The 16,826-nt window shown below is 42.2% G+C and overlaps 1 protein-coding gene across 1 annotated transcript in view; it reads left to right on the top strand.

The window, feature by feature from the left end:
• TRIO (trio Rho guanine nucleotide exchange factor) overlaps nucleotides 1-16,826 on the top strand; it is a 2,940,676-nt gene that overhangs the window by 980,471 nt on the left and 1,943,379 nt on the right. The window contains 2 exon segments of the mRNA XM_069730426.1: nucleotides 8,538-8,712; nucleotides 15,246-15,441. Coding sequence (XP_069586527.1) covers nucleotides 8,538-8,712; nucleotides 15,246-15,441 — 371 coding nt within the window.

The raw sequence follows: 16,826 nt of genomic DNA, 5'->3' as shown, positions 1-16,826 counted from the left end.
GAGAAGAAATTGGACCCCATAAGTTGTTGTCCAATTTGTCCTGAGTACGCTGATACCCCATATGTGGCGGTAAACCACTGTTTGGGCGCATGGGAGAGCTCGTAAGGGAAGGAGCGCTGTTTGACTTTTCAATGCAAAATTGACAGGAATTGAGATGGGACGCCATGTTGCGTTTGGAGAGCCACTGATGTGCCTAAACATTGAAACCCCCCACAAGTGACACCATTTTGGAAAGTAGACCCCCTAAGGAACTTATCTAGAGGTGTGGTGAGCACTTTGACCCACCAAGGGCTTCACAGAAGTTTGTAATGCAGAGCCATAAAAATAAAACAAAATTTTTTTCCCACAAAAATTATTTTTTAGCCCCCAGTTTTGTATTTTCCCTAGGGTAACAGGAGAAATTGGACCCCAAAAGTTGTTGTCCAATTTGTCCTGAGTATGCTGATACCCCATATGTGGGGGGGGAACCACCGTATGGGCGCATGGGAGGGCTCGGAAGGGAAGGAGCGCCATTTGGAATGCAGACTTAGATGGAATGGTCTGCAGGCGTCACATTGCATTTGCAGAGCCCCTAATGTACCTAAACAGTAGAAACCCCCCACAAGTGACACCATTTTGGAAAGTAGACCCCCTAAGGAACTCATCTAGATGTGTTGTGAGAGCTTTGAACCCCCAAGTATTTCACTACAGTTTATAACGCAGAGCCGTGCAAATAAAAAATATTTTTTTCCACAAAAAATATTTTTTAGCCCCCAGTTTTGTATTTTCCCAAGGGTAACAGGAGAAATTGGACCCCAAAAGTTGTTGTCCTATTTGTCCTGAGTACGCTGATACCCCATATGTTGGGGTAAACCCCTGTTTGGGCACACGGGAGAGCTCGGAAGGGAAGAAGCACTGTTTTACTTTTTCAACGCAGAATTGGCTGGAATTGAGATCGGACGCCATGTCACGGTTGGAGAGCCCCTGATGTGCCTAAACAGTGGAAACCCCCCAATTATAACTGAAACCCTAATCCAAACACACCCCTAACCCTAATTCCAACGGTAACCCTAACCACACCTCTAACCCTGACACACCCCTAACCCTAATCCCAACCCTATTCCCAACTGTAAATGTAATCTAAACTCTAACCCTAACTTTAGCCCCAACCCTAACTGTAGCCCCAACCCTAGCCCTAACCCTAACCCTAACCCTAGCCCTAACCCTAGCCCTAATCCTAGCCCTAGCCCTAACCCTAGCCCTAATTTTTATGATTGGCAGCCGTCACACACTGAAAGACGCTTTTTATTGCAAAAAAATATTTTTTGCGTTACCACATTTTGAGAGCTATAATTTTTCCATATTTTGGTCCACAGAGTCATGTGAGGTCTTGTTTTTTGCGGGACGAGTTGACGTTTTTATTGGTAACCTTTTCGGGCACGTGACATTTTTTGATCGCTTTTTATTCCGATTTTTGTGCGGCAGAATGACCAAAAACCAGCTATTCATGAATTTCTTTAGGGGGAGGCGTTTATACCGTTCCGCGTTTGGTAAAATTGATAAAGCAGTTTTATTCTTTGGTTCAGTACGATTACAGCGACACCTCATTTATATGATTTTTTTATGTTTTGGCGCTTTTATACGATAAAAACTATTTTACAGAAAAAATAATTATTTTTGCATCGCTTTATTCTCAGGACTAAAACTTTTTTATTTTTTTGCTGATGATGCTGTATGGCGGTTCGTTTTTTGCGGGACAAGATGTCGTTTTCAGCGGTACCATGGTTATTTATATCTGTCTTTTTGATCGCGTGTTATTCCACTTTTTGTTCGGCGGTATGATAATAAAGCGTTGTTTTTTGCCTCGTTTTTTTTTTTTTTTTTTCTTACGGTGTTTACTGAAGGGGTTAACTAGTGGGCCAGTTTTATAGGTCGGGCCGTTACGGACGCGGCGATACTAAATATGTGTACTTTTATTGTTTTGTTTTTTTTATTTAGATAAAGAAATGTATTTATGGGAATAATATTTTTTTTTTTTCATTATTTTGGAATCTTTTTTTTATATTTTTTTTTACACATTTGAAATTTTTTTTTTTAACGTTTTTACTTTGTCCCAGGGGGGGACATCACAGATCAGTGATCTGACAGTTTGCACAGGTCATAGGGGCCCACCCCACATGGACGGGATAGTACGTCCGATGTCAGAAAGGGGTTAATAGCTTATTCTGACATTGTGCTATAACCAATGTATTCTTGGTCTCACACGACTGTTTTTCCAATTCCTGTACTTTTTAAAGGGACTCTGTCACCTGAATTTGGAGGGAACAATCTTCAGCCATAGGGGCGGGGTTTTCAGGTGTTCTATTAACCCTTTCCTCATCCGCTGGCTGCATGCTGGCTGCAATATTGGATTGAAGTTCATTCTCTGTTCTCCATAGTACACGCCTGCGCAAGGCAAGATTGCGTCGGAATCTCGGCCCAACGCAATGCGACGGGCCGAATTCCGACGCTAGTGTGAAAGTAGCCTTACATACATATTCTTTCATCATGCTGTTTTCTATATGCAGACTACAATATTTATCCACACTTACCAACAGCACCTAATTATTTAACTTTCTCCACTTTGACTTTCTGTAAGCATCCAGCTACATCAACAGGTTCAGCATCCTTCAAAAATGTGTCCCATTCTTCACCCAAACCTGCACTGTGCAACCACTTGGTTGCCAAAATATGATAGGGTGCCTGTCCCTAACTTGGAATTTCAATAGACTCACTCACAGTCAACTTTTTCTTACAGAGAGTCATGTTTTACGCAATATCACTCTTTCAGAGTCCCATTAATATTAATAAAAAACTTCCGAGCCTTCTGCGTATCCTGACGACTACACCAAATTATGTATTGCCAAGTTTTTACCACTAAGGTTTGGATATGGCTTTAAAGAAGGCTACTACTTGCGAAAAAACACAATGCTCTGCACCGTTCATTATTGCCCCATAGATGTGCCATATAAAGCTGTGCCATATAGTGCTCTGCACCGTTCATTATTGCCCCATAGATGTGCCATATAAAGCTGTGCCATATAGTGCTCTGCACCGTTCGTTATTGCCCCATAGCTGCCATATAGTGCTCTGCACCGTTTGTTATTGCCCCATAGCTGCCATATAGTGCTCTGCACCGTTCATTATTGCCCCATAGCTGCCATATAGTGCTCTGCGCCGTTCAGTATTGCCCCATAGCTGCCATATAGTGCTCTGTGCCGTTCAGTATTGCCCCATAGCTGTGCCATATAGTGCTCTGCACCGTTCATTATTGCCCCATAGCTGCCATATAGTGCTCTGCGCCGTTCAGTATTGCCCCATAGCTGCCATATAGTGCTCTGCGCCATTCAGTATTGCCCCATAGATGTGCCATATAGTGCTCTGCACCGTTCATTATTGCCCCATAGCTGCCATTTAGTGCTCTGCGCCGTTCAGTATTGCCCTGTTGTGAGTTCTGTTTTTGGGCTCCCTCTGGTGGTTACTGATGGTACTGGGTGACTTGTCTTTCCTGGGTTTCTGGGTTCCACCTGTTCCATCAGCATATGGGAGTTTCCTATTTAACCTGGCTTTGCTGGCATTTCCTCGCCGGTTATCAATGTATCCAGTGTGTCTTGTTACCTCTGCTCCCTGCTCCTAGAACCTTCTGGACAAGCTAAGTTTGGATTTTCCTGTTTTGTGTTTTGCTTAATTTGGTTTTTAGTCCAGCCTGCAGATATGTGATTCTCTGCTGCTGGTTGCTCTAGTGGGCTGAAATTGCTTTTCATGTACCATGAGTTGGCACATGAGTTCAAGTAATTTCAGGATGGTTTTTTGAAGGGTTTTTCGCTGACCGCGCAGTTCACTTTTGTATCCTCTGCTATCTAGCTTTAGTGGGCCTCATTTTGCTGAAACTGTTTTCATACTACGTATGTGCTTTCCTCTCATTTCACCGTCATTATATGTGGGGGGCTGCTATTTGCTGTGGGGTATTTCTCTGGAGGCAAGAGAGGTCTGTGTTTCTTCTGATAGGGGAAGTTAGATCTTCGGCTGGAGCGAGACGTCTAGGATCATCGTAGGCACGTTCCCTGGCTACTTTTATTTGTGTGTTAGGTTCAGGGTCGCGGTCAGCTCAGGTTCCATCGCCCTAGAGCTTGTTTGTATCTGTGCTTGTCCTTTTTGTGATCCCCTGCCATTGGGATCATGACATTGCCCCATAGATGTGCCATATAGTGCTCTGCCCCGTTCAGTATTGCCCCATAGCTGTGCCATATAGTGCTCTGCGCCATTCAGTATTGCCCCATAGCTGCCATATAGTGCTCTGCGCCTTTCAGTATTGCCCCATAGCTGCCATATAGTGCTCTGCACGTTCATTATTGCCCCATAGCTGCCATATAGTGCTCTGCGCCGTTCAGTATTGCCCCATAGATGTGCCATATAGTGCTCTGCGCCGTTCATTATTGCCCTATAGCTGCCATATAGTGCTCTGCGCCGTTCAGTATTGCCCCATAGATGTGCCATATAGTGCTCTGCGCCGTTCAGTATTGCCCCATAGCTGTGCCATATAGTGCTCTGCGCCGTTCATTATTGCCCCATAGCTGCCATATAGTGCTCTGCGCCGTTCAGTATTGCCCCATAGCTGTGCCATAGAAAGCTGTGCCATTGCTGCTGCTGCAATAAAAAAAACGCCATACTCACCTCTCTTGCTTGCAGCTCCCAGCGTCCGGTCCCGGCGTCTCTCCGCTCTGACTGATCAGGCAGAGGGCGCCGCGCACACTATATGCGTCATCGTGCCCTCTGACCTGCACAGTCAGAGCGGAGAGACGCTGGGAAGATGGAGCAGCGCCGGGAAGATGGAGCGGCGCCCGGCGTGTGGAACGGGGACAGGTGAATATTACATACTTACCTGCTCCTGGCGTCCCGCTCCCTCTGCCTGTCACACGGTCTTCGGTGCCGCAGCCTCTTTCTCTATCAGCGGTCACCGGCACCGCTGATTAGAGAAATGAATATTCATTTCTCTAATGAGCAGTCCCACGTGACCGCTGAAGAGGAGAAGAACTGCAGCACCGAAGACTGTGTGACGGGCAGGGGGAGCTCCAGGATCACCGGGACTAGGTGAGTATGCCTCAGCGCCCTCTCCCCCTCACCCGCCGACCCTGCCGCCCACCGTGACTCGAGTATTTTGGGCTGAAAATCTCGGCTTATACTCGAGTATATACGGTAAATGAATAGTATGATTGCTTACACTTTTGTATATTTTAATATGCAAAGGTTAAGTACATATAAAGATTAAATACATATAAAGATTAAGCACATATACTCACATCATCATCAAGGAGCTTTGAAACATCATTCGTCTGGAATTCAAGAGAAGCATTCACCAAGACAGAGAACCCTTGGGAAATTCACAACACTGCATGGGCGTCCCCACCTATGCAGGTATCACAACACAGTACACGTATAAGTACAGGTACCCAACTTTCTGCTTCTGTCTTAGGCTGGTTTCACATTTGCGTTTTTTGCCGCTGCGTTTTTCCGCAAAAAAACACATGCGTTTTTTTCCTATACTTAACATTAAAAATGCATGCATTTTTTTTGCATGTGTTTTGCCGCGTTTTGCCACCGCATGCGTCTTTTGTATGCATGCGTTGTGTTGCAGAAATGCAACATGTAGCATTTTTTAGTGGCTTTTTTTGCCGCAAAAAAACGCATGTTTTTTTTCGGCAAAAAAATCTATTGATGTCTATGTAAACGCATGCGTTTTAAAGCACATGCGTTTGTTTGCGTTAAAAACGCATGCGTTTTTATAAAAAAAAACAGAAAACACACTGATATGCCACCCCCCACCATAAAGGTGATAAAGGAATCCTAACCCTAAAGGGATCCTAACCCTAACCCTACCCCTAATCCTAATCCCTTTAGGGTTAGGGTTAGGATCCCTTTAGGGTTAGGGTTAGGATCCCTTTAGGGTTAGGATCCCTACCCCTAACCCTAGCTATTTCTGTTTATAGTGGGTTTTTTACTTTCTTTTGATGATTGGCAGCTGTCACACATTTCTCAGCATGCATTTAAAAATACGCAAACGCATGAAAAAACGCATGTAAACGTGTCAAAACGCCGCATTTTTTTCACCACATGCAAAAACACATGCGTCTAAAAAATGCAGCGTTTGCACGCGTTTACATGCATTTTTTCACCATGCGTTTTTTTTAAACGCATGCGTTTTAAAACGCAAGTGTGAAACCAGCCTAAGTCATGTTTCTCTGGCCTTATATAGTGATTTATACTGTGTAACTCTGGTTTCAGCCTCGCCATCTAGTGGCCTGCTTTCAGGATAAGATGAATCAGAGATACCAGGAAAACATCAGACAATGGGTAATAAACCCATAGAAGATAAAGTCCACAACAGACAGAGGTTAAATAAACCTCTATGTTTTACAAGAACAAACATAGAAAAACATAGAACTATTTGTGAGGTAAAAGCTTTCAGACAATAAGTAAACAGTTCTCAAGATTGTGTCACTATGATCATTGTCTGTCTGTAAATGTATAAATTTTTATGTTCACACTACACTGTCCTAGGAGGTGGACCCTCTCTCATGATGCTGTTGTGGGCTCTTAAAAGAAAATTACCAGTTAATTTAATTATCTGTTTTTTTGTGATTTTCTGTGAACCTGTCAAGTCAGATAGTGCCACTAATCTGACTATATAGGGTTAATCTTCACGTTAATGGCGTTAAGAAGGTGCCTTGCCCCGTACTAAAAGTAAGGTGCTCAGAAAAAAATTAATTTTTCTCTATTCAGCTTTCAGTTATACAGGTGTGTTGGTGCGGCTTCAGTCACTACTCACAGCTCAGTTAGCAGCAGCTGTAAACACATCCTAGAACTAGCTGACTGTTGGCTGTGTACCAGTGACCAGGATGTTTGTCAAAGTGACAGAGCTTGGTTACTGTAGATGCACTGACACACCTGTATGACTGAAAGCCGGCGTCTCCTGGGAGAAATAAATTTAATTGTCACCCAGAAACCATGCTTTCAGTAAGGCGGACGGATAATGTTAATAACCTGCAGTTTAACCTTACATCTGCTGCTTACTTTGAGCTGTCCGACCTCACGTGTGTTTTTAGTATATGTAATAAAATGTTATTGTATTATTTGTCGTGGAGTGGCCCTTTTTTTTCTTCATTTTATTGGATAGTTAGTCAAATAGATATGTGATATGATAATAGAGATGTACAACGATGGGTTTTTCCTGAAGTGGCTTTACCTAGAAATAACTTGGCAGGTGAGCTAGCATCTTAAAGACGTGGTGTACACATAGTCTAAATTTGATGTTGATAGGAAAATTAATATACCATAATTTACTTCTCCTTTAAAGACTACCCAGATCCCTTTAACTGTCCTTCTTAGCAGAATAGTAAAACCAAATTATAGCTAGTAAATCTGTTCTAAATCAATAAGTAATTACTAAGCAAAGATACAATGTTGACAGACGCTACTGTGGTATTTACAGTAAGCCATGTGCCCTGGTCACGCTACCCTTAGGGTCAGTATGGTCTAGGGTACAATTTACAAACCTTGAAAATCAAACCCCTTATGTTGCATTCTTTGCTGTTTAGCCTAAACACACAGAATCATCTTTATGTAATACCTTGCTGTAAACTGATTGGTTGTTAATTGTTTGTACTTTACAATAATTGGTTATTCAGTGTCCTCCCTATGTTCCACCTACCTGTACATCCTCCCAGACAATCACTATAAGAATGGTACCTCGACACAATGGAAGCAGTTCTGTTCTAATCTAGATCAGAGCTCTTGTGGCTACAATAAACCTTTTTTACACAATTAAGGTTGTGACATCATCCTTGGGAGACTGAGAAGTTATTCCTTATCAATGTCATGATAATTGTACTGACCCACAAAATTAATTTGACATATCATTTTTACGTTCCTCCCCAAAACCGGTCAATCTGTTGGATTTGGGGCCTCACAGAAGTGCATAACTTTGCACACCTAATTTACAATGTATGCTTGTCATTAAAGAAGTTGTCCACTATTGAACAACCCCTATTTATAACCCTAGCTTGTTCCCCATAAAATAATAAAGCCTATACTCGCCTCCTGTACTGGCGCCGTTCCAACAGTGTCAGCACTTACTCATGCCATGGCTCCCGTACTGTTGTTGTGACACTTTATGCCATAACTGTTTTTCCATCTGCCGAATTGAGCATGAAGAGGAAGTCTGAGATCAGCCACAACCATGACTTCCTCTTTATGTTCAATTTGTCTTGAAGGCAGAGACTGCAACGCCAACGCTGCTTGGATGCTGGCATCACATTTCACAACAACAGCACGGCAGCCCTGAGACCACGAGTGACGACACCGCAGGAACGGCGCTGGCATGCGATGTGAGTATAGTCTTTTTAATTTTAAATGGACCAATCAAGAAGGGTTTGTCCTAGTAGTGCACTAAATTATTTCATGTAAAATTTGATAACTGAACAAGATAAACTGTGTCCTTTTTTTCTCCTTTGTGTTTTAAGGGAGTGTGCACTTTCCAGTAATAAAGCACCACACAACAGCTCTATTAATCATATTGAAAGCGTTCTCCAACAGTTGGATGAAGCTCAATCTCAGATGGAGGAGCTTTTCCAAGAAAGAAAAGTTAAACTTGAGCTTTTTCTGCAGCTGCGCATTTTTGAAAGAGATGCAATTGATGTAAGTTTATTTTTTTATACATATATTTATTTATTGAAACTTTTTATGGATGCTCTATTATGATTTTATGTTTCTTCTAACCCTATTTCTATTGAGGGATTATTATAAGGGGATGATATAGATAAATTTTTATGACAGAGCAATATAGACATTTATATTAATATGTTAAAATATGTGTTAGAAAATAGAATATAGTTTTTGTTTGTTAGTATAATTCATAGAGTCCATATTGTCAATGAGTCTTTGTAAGCTGTCTGTGGGCTCTTTGTCTTCTATCAGACCTTTGGTCTTCTGAAATACAATCCGCCAGGTCTACTGAAGGTTGCTTGTTGCAGAATATGCATTCAGGTTGGAGTGCAGTTATTGAGGTAGTCATCCCTATGTTTACTTTATTATCAAGTAAGTCATCACTTGAGTTTGCCTTATCTCAGAGTCAGTATCGATTTTAGCTTTACGTTTACCTGGAAAAAATTTGCAATTAGAACTAAGAATTTTCTTTATTGCATAACAAATAACTTTATCATCACTCCAATGATTAGTATCACTAAAACGGCTTGAATTAGGACATGAATTACAGCGGATATCCATCCATCCATGAAGAGGTAAGTTCCGGGTTGGACCAAGGGAACCCAGTGGATGTAGCGTATATGGACTTTTCAAAAGCTTTTGATACGGTGCCACACAAAAGGTTGATACATAAAATGAGAATAATGGGGATAGGGGAAAATATGTGTAAGTGGGTTGAGAGCTGGCTCAGGGATAGGAAACAAAGGGTGGTTATTAATGGAGCACACTCGGACTGGGTAGCGGTTAGCAGTGGGGTACCACAGGGGTCAGTATTCGGCCCTCTTCTTTTTTACATATTTTTTAATGACCTTGTAGGGGGCATTCAGAGTAGAATTTCAATATTTGCAGATGACACTAAACTCTGCAGGGTAATCAATACAGGGGAGGACAATTTTATATTACAGGATGATTTATGTAAACTAGAAGCTTGGGCTGATAAATGGCAAATGAGCTTTAATGGGGATATATGTAAGGTCATGCACTTGGGTAGAAGTAATAAGATGTATAATTATGTGCTTAATTCTAAAACTCTGGGCAAAACAGTCAATGAAAAAGATCTGGGTGTATGGGTGGATGACAAACTCATATTCAGTGGCCAGTGTCAGGCAGCTGCTACAAAGGCAAATAAAATAATGGGATGCATTAAAAGAGGCATAGATGCTCATGAGGAGAACATAATTTTACCTTTATACAAGTCACTAGTTCGACCACACTTAGAATACTGTGCACAGTTCTGGTCTCCGGTGTATAAGAAAGACATAGCTGAACTAGAGCGGGTGCAGAGAAGAGCGACCAAGGTTATTAGAGGACTGGGGGGTCTGCAATACCAAGATAGGTTATTACACTTAAGGCTATTTAGTTTGGAAAAACGAAGACTAAGGGGTGATCTTATTTTAATGTATAAATATATGAGGGGACAGTACAAAGACCTTTCTGATGATCTTTTTAATCATAGACCTGAAACAGGGACAAGGGGGCATCCTCTGCGTTTGGAGGAAAAAAGGTTTAAGCATAATAACAGACGCAGATTCTTTACTGTAAGAGCAGTGAGACTATGGAACTCTCTGCCGTATGATGTTGTAATGAGTGATTCATTACTTATATTTAAGAGGGGACTGGATACCTTTCTGGAAAAGTATAATGTTACAGGGTATATACACTAGATTCTTTGATAGGGCGTTGACCCAGGGAACTAGTCTGATTGCCGTATGTGGAGTCGGGAAGGAATTTTTTCCCCCAATGTGGAGCTTACTCTTTGCCACATGGGTTTTTTTTTGCCTTCCTCTGGATCAAGATGTTAGAGCATGTTAGGTTAGGCTATGGGTTGAACTAGATGGACTTATAGTCTTCCTTCAACCTTAATAACTATGTAACTATGTAATTCATAGTTTTGATGCCTTCAGTGTGAAGTTACAATTTTCATAGTCATGAAAATACAGAAAAATCTTTAAATGAGAAGGTGTGTCCAAACTTTTGGTCTGTACTGTACTTTTCTAATTTTTGTTCTATCACTCGGATACACTTTGGCAAGGGAGCTGTTTGGTCCTCCAGTCTCGGTATTTTGTCCTCTGCCTTTCGAACTTTCTCTCCCAAATTTGACATGTCATTGTGGAGGAGTTCCAAATCATTTTTAACCTCTTCGATTTTCCCAGTCAGTGAAGCTTTGCTGCATTGAATGGCAATTAGCAGTTGTTCGAATACCTGTTTCAGAGTGGGTTCTGAATCCATATCATCTGGTTCTTGTAACATTGATGACTCTCATTGAATCAATTTGTTTGAGGGTTTCTGAACTGTCGTCGCGTTATTTCCACTGGTGTAGGTCCTCAGCTTGTCAGCTACAGATTGTAATTTATTAGGACTCAATGCTTTACCCAAGATATGTATGCAATATGAGAGTAAGTCTTATGAGTGATGAGTGAGTGTACTCATTGCTCGGGTTTTCCGAGCACGCTTTGGTGACCGAGTATTTATGACTGCTCGGAGATTTAGTTTTCATTCCGGCAGCTGAATGATATACTGCTACTAGCTAGGCTGAATACATGTGGGAGTTGCCTGGTTGTTAGGGAATCTCCACATGTAATCAAGCAGGCTAGTAGCTGTAAATCATTCAGCTGCCGCTATGAAAACTAAATCTCAGAGCAGTCATAAATACTTAGAGGTCACCCGAGCGTGCTCTGGAAAACCGGAGCAACGAGTACACTCGCTCATCACTACTTATGACTGGTTCTTCAGTATGTATTGACAGGATAGCGTTAGTGGTTGGGATATTAATAGTAAGAGGGTTACAAAGTAATTTCCCTACTCAATTTTGCTGCATAATTATGTGCAACAGGCACAATTCTCAAAAAGAGCAGTAGATGGAAGAAGCATGCTCCAACCTCAAAATGCATATGATGTTATCACACTGGCCAGTTTCTCTAGTTTTCACCGGGTAATCACTCCAAACCATGAGGGAGGGAAGAGGGGAAGTTGTTCACCTTCCTTAGACTGTAAACCCTGTACCTCTGCTGCAGCTGGGTCAGCTAGCCATCTATATTCCCCAGATGTTTAAGGATCTCGTGCCTACATCTCTGTGTCTCTCCTCCAACTCCGGTGTCTCCTCCACGTGTCAGGGAGATCCCCAAGATGGCCCCACACCTCAGCTCCACTCACACCACCAGCGGTCCCACATATTCAGGGGACCTGGGCCTCAGCACCCAGCCCAGAGGCGCTCTCCTCAGACCCCTCGCTGTCTTCTACTCACCCAGAATTGACCTGCAGGTGAGTCTCTGGCCATGCATAGCAGATGTATGTCGGCTCCGAGCACATCCAGTGTGCTGTTGCCTCAGCTCTGTACATGCGCTGCTCTCTGGGATAAGTGCGGTCTCAAATCCTTACTGTTGGCTTCCAAGTGTCTCCTCCAACCACACTGTGACTCCAAACTGCCGTTTACTAGGCAGGAGCCCGGTGTTTGTGAAGAGCTCAGTGCTGCACGTCTGCTCTCTCCAGTGTCTTGGCCATGCACCCGAGGATGTTATCTTTAGTAGCCATTCAAACCCATTTGTGTCAACCTCTGAGCATGTTATCAGGCCAAAATCACCAGGGTATGTGAACTTTTGATCAGGGTCATTTTAGATGTTTTGGGTTGTCATTATGATTTAAAAACAGTGGTTTAACAATAAATGGCTTCATCCAACCACTAACCGTGAATGGAGAAAACATTTTGGTGTTATCATTCATATTCTCTGAAAAAAGGCCAAGAAAACAAAAATTCTGCCTGGGTATGTAAACTTTTGATCACAACTGTATGTATTTTTTCATTGTTTTATTTTAATGTCGCAAAGGCGGTGATTTTAACTTAATTTTATTTTATTTATTTTTTTCACTGACTTTAATAGTCCCCTTAAAATACTTGAAGCTGTGAATCACTTTTCCCATACATAACAGTGTACTTTCATCAGCAATACTATATTTAGGTTAAATCACAATCTTCTGTGGATGCTGGTCACAGGCACGCTTTCATAGGAGGGTCATAATGGCAGTCACAGGAATCATTTCAGACCCCCCAGCTATCATGACTACCCATTGGCGCCTCACAATCCCGTCACGAGAATGTGGAATGACGCTTTGATCCTCAGCATATGTGAAATTCCATTGTCAGTTATTGACAGCAGAATTTGACTGGATAACATCAGCGGGTGGAACTGTGCTCCACTCACGGCTGTTAGAGGCTCTTGATGGCTGATTAAGTCAGCTATTGAGTGGCGGAAAAATATGAGGGCTCAGTGTGTGAGCCCCCGTCAAAGGCAGTGAAAAGTTTAAGATTACGTGCGCTCTGGGAATCCTTAAGAGAACCTTATAGCTGATACATGCTGCCCAATCAACGCACAACATGTATTAGGTACGAGCTTTATGAACTCAGCTCATATAGCAAGTGTCTTATGCATTTTGCCCCTGAATTGGACCGCATATGTCCAATTCACAATTCAGGGGCAGGTTAAAGGGAATCTGTTACCATATTTGACCGATCTGACCTATTAATATGTGCATACAGGTTATAGACAGCCGAAACTAGTCTTACCTGTATGCCTCATCGATGATGCCTTGTTCTATAAAAATGATATTTTGTCGCTTTTAGGTAATTCGTTCTTCCTTGCTATGGGGAGTACGGTGCCCAGAAGATAAGACTGCCACCTCTCTTCATTAACCTATATTTCTCCTCTCTTCACTGTGTCCCTTTTACATTATGTGCATTCTTGGAAATCCCGCACCTGCGTATTCTGACTCCTGTCACTCCGCTTCTCTGTTGCGGCCTTCTATTGGAACTGGCTTAACTTTTGTTCTGTGGAGGCACCGGAGAGTCACTGTAACTTCCGTTCCCAGTGTTCTCTTGCATGCAGAAAATGAACACACTCACTTTCCTCCTGCCCAGCATAGCAGGCATATCAATGTCGCCATTTACCAGAATGGTGGGACTGGACATTCCAGTGACTTTTCAGTGCCTGCACAGAACAAAAATGACGCCAGTGCCCACAGAAGGATAGTACAGTGAAGAAGAGCTACGGCATTTAGAATCCACAGGTTCTGAATTTCTAGCCGTGCATTTGACTTAGCAAAGACACAGTGAAGTGAGGGGAGGATAAATATAGGATAATGGAGACATAGCCTTGAAGAACTTATTAACCTGCAGTGATAAAAGTTGATTTTTACAGAACCAGACATCTGATCCACAGTCTATAGCCTGCATGCCCATATTAATAGGTTAGATTTGCTCAAATGTGATGAGAGATTTCCTTTAAGGAATCACCCACAATCGCCCTTGCAAATGATGCTTTAGTGTTTTTTTTTCATTCCAGCAAAATTGCTCACATCCATTTTATTCCTCATTTTCTAGGGTTATAAATTATCAACTGACTGTTCAGTTGATGCCTAATAAATATCCCACCCCTTGACAGTTGCTATTGTACCAAAAAATGCCGTATTTTCCAGCATATAAGATGACTTTTTAACCCCTGAAAATCTTCTTAAAAGTCGGGGGTCGTCTTATACGCCGGGTGTCGTCTTGTACGCCAGGTGCAGACCAATGTGTAATGGTGGGTGGTGGGAGTGGTCCCGATGACAGAGAGGGGGTGTCTCACAGGAAAGTGTGAGTGGAGTATCCCTCTATTACCTCATTGTAGCAGCGTGGGGTCTCTTTGCTGGGGAGCGGTGGCGGCTACTCCTCTTTGTGCTGTGTGGGTGCTGTGTGGCGGCGTATCTTCGTGCGGTGTCAGGGCTCTGTGCTGTGGGGCGGAGTATCTTCGTGCAGAGTCGGGGCTCCTCCGGCATTTCCTCAAAGCCCGAAGGCACCGGCAGCTCCATTGCTGCGATGCGGTGACCTCCGGGAAAATGGCTGCTGGGGGCGGCGCATGCTCAGATTCAGATCTCGTCTCCCGAGGTCATTCATCCTTATGTTTATAGTCCTTTTACTAGGCACTGCTCCAAGTAGCCAGTTTCCTACTCCACACTGATGAGGGGCAAATACCCCGAAACAGCTGTCTGTGGATGGATACCATGTTTTGGCATAGGTGGTTTTCCTTTTTGGATGCTGCCCTTCCCGTGGTTGTTCCTTCCCAGTGAAAGACCTGGCTATTTATTGCTTGCATTGAGAAACACGTGATGGTGTCTCCGCGGCTTTTCTACATGCATTTGCATATTTCCCATAAGGGTTGGGAGCAGTGTTCTGGATCACTGTGTTGAGAAACACGTGATGTTTTGATCTCCCCGAGGTCATTCATCCTTATGTTTATAGTCTTATACACCCAGTCGTCTTATACGCCGGAAAATACGGTTATTTATTTTCTTCAGTTGTCATTGATTCTATTTTTTAACTTTATGGTATTTTTAACATTATATTTGGTAGTTATTTCAATAGTTTGACCATTTTTGGTGTTGTAATTTTTTTTTTTTTACCTTACTTTTCTTTTTTCTGCCTTTCGTCATTGTAGATAATTTCAGACTTAGAGTCTTGGAATGAAGAACTTACTTTACAAATGAACAACTTTGACACAGAGGACCTCACTCTTGCAGAGCAGCGATTACAGCACCATGCTGATAAAGCACTGACTATGAATAATCTGACGTTTGATGTAATACACCAAGGACAAGATCTTCTGCAGTATGTCAATGAGGTGCAAGGTTCAGGTATTTAAATGTTTCAAATGTTTTATTTTACTATGATGTGGTGATGGTGTTGTATGCTCATTTTTTGCAATATATGGTACTGGGAGACACAGGCACTCTTTTAAGAGGCAACACATTTAAAATATTTTGTGATTTCTACAGAAAAATATGACTCAAGGTGTACTTTAACTTGTCGAAGTTGCTTCTCTACCTAAAAAAAATTCAAGAATGTCCAAACTTGGAAATTAGACTTATCTACCAGTCCAATAGATACATGTTACAGCAAGGGTAGGTAATCTATATATACTGTATATATATATATATATATATATATATATATATATATATATATATATATATATATATATATATATATATATATATATATGTACATATATATATATAATTGTCTAAGGTTCACTTGTAGCTGTTTGTCTGTCACGGAAATCCCGTGTCGCTGATTGGTCGCGGCCGGCTGGGCGTCCCCTCCATACTCCCCTCCAGTCAGCGCCCACATAGCGTTTTAGCAGTCCGTTAAAAGGACTGTTACACCGCCGCATAACGCGGTGTAACGCAGTCCGTTAACGCTGCCATTAACCCTGTAAGTGTGACCAACTTTTTACTATTGATGCTTTTTATGGATTCCGCTTTTTTACACTGAGCATGCTCCAAATCTGTATTTAGTAGCCAATTGGCCAGACAGCCCCAACTCTATATAAACCTGCCATGTGGCTTCATTCCTCAATGTGCCAGCAAGAAGCATACAAGCAAGCAAGAAGCCTGCCAGGCAGAGTCCTGCCAGCAAAATCCCCATAGATGGTCACAATATTTGCTAGAATTCCTTCCATTTCTGCCACTTGCTGTACAACCTCTCAAAGATGGGGTGTTAAAACACTCAATATATAGGTTTCCATTATTTTCTAGTAGCCAATGACGTTTGGGAGCCTCCCATTTGGAGATATGAAAAAACGGATCTGTTGAAAAAAAATGGAAAAATGGATGTTATTTGGATCCGTCGAAAAACAGTATCCATCATTTCCGTTTTTCACTATTTTTGATGGATCCGTAACGCTGTCACGACAACGGATTTTGACTGACACCAGAAGACTGAAGTGTGAAATAGGCCTTATCTTGTTGTAGCCGGCTTACTTAACCCCTTTACCCCCCAAGGGTGGTTTGCACGTTAATGACCAGGCCAATTTTTACAATTCTGACCACTGTCCCTTTATGAAGTAATAAGGCTAAGTTGAAATTAGCGTATTTGTGCACAGCATATCATCTGCATGCACAAACACATGCCAAAACGCATTTAAACGCATGCTTACGCTGCGTGTTTTTTATCCACATCAGCTTCGCATGACGCAAAAAATGCTGCGTGTGCATGCGTTTGTATGTGTTTTTGCCTG

The sequence above is a fragment of the Ranitomeya imitator genome, chromosome 6 (genome assembly GCF_032444005.1).
Source record: "Ranitomeya imitator isolate aRanImi1 chromosome 6, aRanImi1.pri, whole genome shotgun sequence".
Classification (NCBI taxonomy): domain Eukaryota; kingdom Metazoa; phylum Chordata; class Amphibia; order Anura; family Dendrobatidae; genus Ranitomeya; species Ranitomeya imitator.
Note: the sequence above shows the minus strand (reverse complement) of the source record. Positions and strands in the feature narration are given on the sequence as shown.